Source organism: Wolffia australiana, chromosome 4, assembly GCF_029677425.1.
Source record: "Wolffia australiana isolate 7733 chromosome 4, ASM2967742v1".
NCBI lineage: Eukaryota > Viridiplantae > Streptophyta > Magnoliopsida > Alismatales > Araceae > Wolffia > Wolffia australiana.
In genome coordinates, this window is record NC_135838.1 from 6,278,521 (window position 1) to 6,283,508 (window position 4,988).

At 38.8% G+C, this 4,988-nt stretch overlaps 1 protein-coding gene across 1 annotated transcript; it reads left to right on the forward strand.

The window, feature by feature from the left end:
- Positions 1-303: 303 nt before the first annotated feature.
- On the forward strand, positions 304-4,357 carry LSMT-L (Rubisco methyltransferase family protein). Its single transcript, XM_078573470.1, has 6 exons — positions 304-930; positions 1,509-1,537; positions 1,668-1,879; positions 2,105-2,227; positions 2,497-2,901; positions 3,988-4,357. Exons 1-6 carry the CDS (start codon positions 305-307, stop codon positions 4,198-4,200), a joined length of 1,608 nt encoding a protein of 535 aa, XP_078429596.1. The 5' UTR covers position 304; the 3' UTR covers positions 4,201-4,357.
- Positions 4,358-4,988: the final 631 nt, after the last annotated feature.

Consider the following 4,988-nt stretch of genomic DNA (forward strand, 5'->3'; position numbering starts at 1 on the left):
TATAAGCATATATCTTACCAGGAAAGCTATTCGTCCATCTTGAAGTCCCAAAAGAATTCAGTAATCGTTCCCAGTAACCATAATTTTGGATAGACGAATACGCGCTTCTAAAATTCTTTCTATTTTGATTTAATGTCATGCACTTTCTCTGCAACTTCAAGTCAATCAACTCCTTTCTCAGCCCTATTCCTATGAATGAATTAATTTTGAAAAATGACATGTTCATGTGTTTGTTTCAATATATGTTTTCCCCGGCAAGGGGGGAATGAGTACTCCACATCAGATCTCGAAATGGACGGCCAGGATGCGACGCCAGGTTATCTGCTTCGTTTCTTATACTTCTTCCCTCTCGGACGAGCGTTCTTGGAGCAGAAGAAGCAGAGAATTGCAGAAGAAGATGCATTCAACGAGCTTCCTCCAATCTCCACGATCGACGGCGCTTCTGAGATCTTCTCCGGCGATCGCTTCTTCCTCTTCTTCCAATGTCTACGCCACCAGCTTGGCGATTCCGATCCAGTGGCGAAAAAAGAGTTCTCTGGCGAAGAATTTGGTTCAAATTCGACATCGCCGGGCAGGAAAGACGATGATGTTCGTGCAAGATCCCGCGTCGATGAGCAATTTATGGCGTTGGGCCAAGGAAAAAGGGGTTTCGGCGCCGGCTGTTGAGCTGGCGACGGTGGAGGAAGGGCTAGGGCTTGTGGCGAAGAAGGATCTTTCCAGGAATGAATTGGTGTTGGAGGTGCCGAAGCGGGTTTGGATTTCGTCGGATGCGGTGGCTGCTGATCCGGAAATGCGACGGTTCTGCGGTGGTCTCCGGCCTTGGGTGTCTTTGGCGCTCTTTATCCTCAGGGAGAGGGCCAAAGGGGCTGAATCCTTTTGGAAACCTTACCTTGATATACTCCCTGCGTCGACTGATTCTCCCTTGTTCTGGTCAGTTCTGGTTCTACTCGCGTTTTTTTGGTTCTTTGATTTGTGGGAATGTCGTTGGAATTTAAGTTTTAACTTTGTTGTGGGTCAAGGAAGAAAAATCTTCGTTCTTTGGATTGGTTTCTTCGCCGTTGGGTGTTATTTCCTGTGAAGGGATTCAGAGTTCTGCGCTTTATCTCTGTTCTTTGAATGTGTTGAATGATGGCGGTTTGTGAATTGTGGAGAGTTTTTGTATGGTTTCTGACTTCTTTCACTGTGTGAGAAGTTTTTGATTTTTTTTGTGATTTCTTAGAATTTTGATGTTTGTTTTTATTTCTGTTCTTTGAATGGGTTGAATGATGGCGGTTTGTGACTTGTGGAGAGTTTTTTTATGGTTTCTTACTTCTTTCTCTGTGTGAGAAGTTTTGATTTTTTTTTGTGTTTCTTAGAATTTTGATGTTTGGTTTTATTGCTATGTATGATGTTTTGATATTTTGATGTACTTGTGGGGAAGTATCGATGTTTGGTTTTTTGTTTTTTGTTGGTCATTTTTTAGTGGGTTTCTGAAAAGTTCTTAATGCTACTTGGGGTTTCTATTCCAGGTCAGAAGAACAACTGTCAGAGCTTCAAGGTCAGTCGAAATTGAACGATGGGATGCATCATGGGTGGTGATTACCCGTTCATTTATGCTACAGCGATGAATTAAAGTGTTTGAGCTTTACCTGATGATGGTGATGATGATGATTGAATTTGTTATATAGGGACGCAGTTACTCAATACAGTACAAGGGGTCAAAGATTTTTTGAGGAGTGAATTTCTCAAGGTTGAAGAAGAGATTCTACTGCCTTACAAAAGTGTTTTCCCCTCACCTATAACATTTGAGGACTTTGTTTGGGCTTTTGGGATAATCAGGTCGAGGACATTGTCAGGCCTAAGCGGGGAAAATCTTACTTTAATTCCCGTGGCTGATTTTGTAAGTTATATGCATAAGTATCATTTCAACAAGATCATTTAAGCTTGTTTCCTTAGCGAATCATGATTAGCTTTGGCATATTCCTATATGTTTATGAATCAAGATCTCCTGTTCGGGTAATGGAAGACTGATCAATGTTTTGAATATCTATTCCCATGCTAACTTATCTTTATTGGGTAAATACATAAACTATGGTCTAATACTCTTCATTTTATGCTCTGACAGGTAAACCATAGCCCAAAAATCACCTCAAAAGACTCGCCATGGGAAATTAAAGGGAAGGGTCTGTTCTCGAGGGAGGAGATATTCTCATTAAGGACAACCGTTCCAATCAAAGTTGGTGAACAGGTGAATTTTTAATTTTCACCTTCGTTATTTTTCTTTAGCCTGATGATTAATGCAAAAAGGGCCTTAACTTTCTGCATCCATAAAACTCTTCTTACAATATTTAGTCTTTGATGAAGAATATGAAAAATAATCCCTGTAAGTTTTGATTTAAGTGGGGTTTTCACGTATTTCAAGAATAATGCATAGTACTCATCATTTGTCTTCTTTGTTCATGGAAATAAAAAATTTCAAAACCTTTTTAATGATGCGTGAAAAATTTTGGTCGGCAGGTTTTCATACAGTATGACCTTGGAAAAAGCAACGCAGAACTAGCCCTTGATTATGGGTTCATTGAAAGAACGCCAGATCGAGATTCTTATACATTGACGCTTGGGATTCCTGAATCGGAAGAATTTCTTGATGATAAACTTGACATTGCTGAGTCTAACGGCTTGGGGGAAACGTCATATTTTGATATTTATCTAGATCAGTCCCTTCCGCCTTTAATGATCCCTTATCTTCGTCTACTAGCTCTTGGAGGATCCGATTGCTTTCTTTTGGAGGCGCTTTTTAGAAACTCTGTGTGGGGCCATCTTGAGCTACCTGTCAGCTATCAGAACGAGGGGCAGATTTGCCGCGTGATTAGAGATGCATGCAGATCTGCGTTGTCCGGTTACCAAACTACCATTGAAGAAGTAAGTTTTCCTTTGCGACCTAAATTGCTGCGTCAATTATCTGTTATGAGAGTGCCTAAAACAGAAATAGCCGATTCCCATGCTTTTCTATGGGGGTTAGATTGGTCATTTCAGCTGACTAGTGGGGCTTTTTCATAAATTTCCGTTCAATGACAGTTTCTCTTCTAAATATTTGTAGTCCTCCCAAGCAGTATAGATGAATTAAAGTTCATATTTTTTTCTCTCCTCTGTGTCTTAGTAAGTCCCTTCAATCCCCTATGACTAATCCCTTTGTCACCTTGCTTAGATATGAACTCATGAGTTTGTATCACAAAGACTTGGAAGAGTTTCCTTCGCATATTTTTTTCAGAAGAACTGTCAAACGGCTGACCTTGGATTGAATGCGAGAGGGAAATAGAAACAATGTTTTGGTGAATGTTGGGATCTTGGGGGATCTATTGGAGTGAGAGGGATAGGGAGAGTTATTAACCAGAAATTATTGAAGTATTGACTTGTTTTTTGAATAAATGAGGCAGTGATTGTAATAGAGGGGAAGCCGGTGTATGAGAAGGCAACACTAGTTTATTTCTGAGTTCTTTATTTTTCTCTTAAAGAGAGGCCTACCGCTGATTAAAGGAAAAAATTCAAGATGAGAATGATGGATGGGAAAAATTCAGAATAACTCCTAGTGATAAAATGAATGAAATACCCAAAGAGGAGGGGTTGGGATCGTCTGGATGGAATTATCTGCAAGCTTTTGTCATCTTTTCTGTTTGGGGGAGTGATGATTCTTCCTCTTATACCATTCTCTCCATTTGAAGTTTTTTGGCGTTGACAATCAGATCTGTTAAGAACTTTCTCAGTAATTAAAGGTTTTGAAACAGAACCCGAAACCTTTTAGTGGGGATACAGATAAGTGAGATATTGAGACTATGTTCTTGCTTGAATTATGCTTTGCCTGTGTAATTCAATGATCTCCAAGTTTGGCCTTATTTTTTTTCTGATGTGATTAAAGGCACGCATATGGCATTGATTTGGGTTGTTAAACTGTTATTCCATGAAAAATGAAATCTCTGGGAGTATCATTTTTAAGCATTTTGTTGCCAGGATGAGTCCATTTTAGAAGCCGGAAGCTTAGACAAGAGACTTGAAATAGCAGTGTGGATTCGCAAAGGGGAGAAGAAGGTGTTGAAGCAGATCGACATGGGTTTTGAAGAGAGAGAGAAAGAGCTGGATGTTCTGGAATACTACCAAGAAAGGAGGCTCAAGGACTTAGGGTTAGTTGGGGAACAGGGTGAAATCATCTTCTGGGAGAAGTAAATCGCCCTAAATGCCACATTTTGACGGCAAAAGTGCCATATTTTGTCTAAATGGGTGAAGATATGTGTTGTATTCTTGAATAATCATTGTATGTTGTCTTGTAAACATGACCCTGTACATGCTATTGCTTTTGTTTGCAAGTTTTAGTTATTAATCATCCTGTACAATCTCAACATGAGCTGACATTTTGATATTATATTTATATTTTGTTATTTCCAAAAATAATCAGATAACCGAGTATACATATTTAGAGATAATCTAGTTTTCACAATGGATTTGTGGCTACAAGGTAGCATGATTACAACCTGAGTCATCTTAATAGGTTTTCATTAAATCTTAATGTATTGATTCATTGAGTATATACAATTTTTGTCTAGACGCAAAAACACAAGTCACACCTCCAAAAAGATATGGCATCATTCCATCAGTTACTTATTGAATCATAAGGATAAACCATCTTAGAGTGACAATTGGACCACCAGAAATTTGAGTTAATTACCCAGATCAGTAGTGGACTAATATAATATTTCATTTTGCCAATTTCTAGAGAAAAAAATTATTAGTTCCTGTAATTTTTTTGCTAAATTAGATAAGCCATAGCACGTCCTCCAACATCCATGAATTAAGTTAGACTAGATATGAAAACATCCCATTCAAACAAGCATTACCGCATTTCAATAAAATCAACATTGTGGAAGGTTTATAGCAGAAATACGACATACTTGAAGTTGTCCTTCATGAGGACTGGCTCAAAATAGAGTGTGAACTACTGTGTTTTGCTTCAAACC

Bases quoted from the DNA above. Each gene is read 5' to 3' on its own strand.
- LSMT-L (XM_078573470.1), top strand. From the start codon at position 305: ATGCGACGCCAGGTTATCTGCTTCGTTTCTTATACTTCTTCCCTCTCG. The intron at 931-1,508 runs GTCAGTTCTGGT...TTTCTATTCCAG, and splicing joins ACTGATTCTCCCTTGTTCTG to GTCAGAAGAACAACTGTCAG. The intron at 1,880-2,104 runs GTAAGTTATATG...ATGCTCTGACAG, and splicing joins TAATTCCCGTGGCTGATTTT to GTAAACCATAGCCCAAAAAT.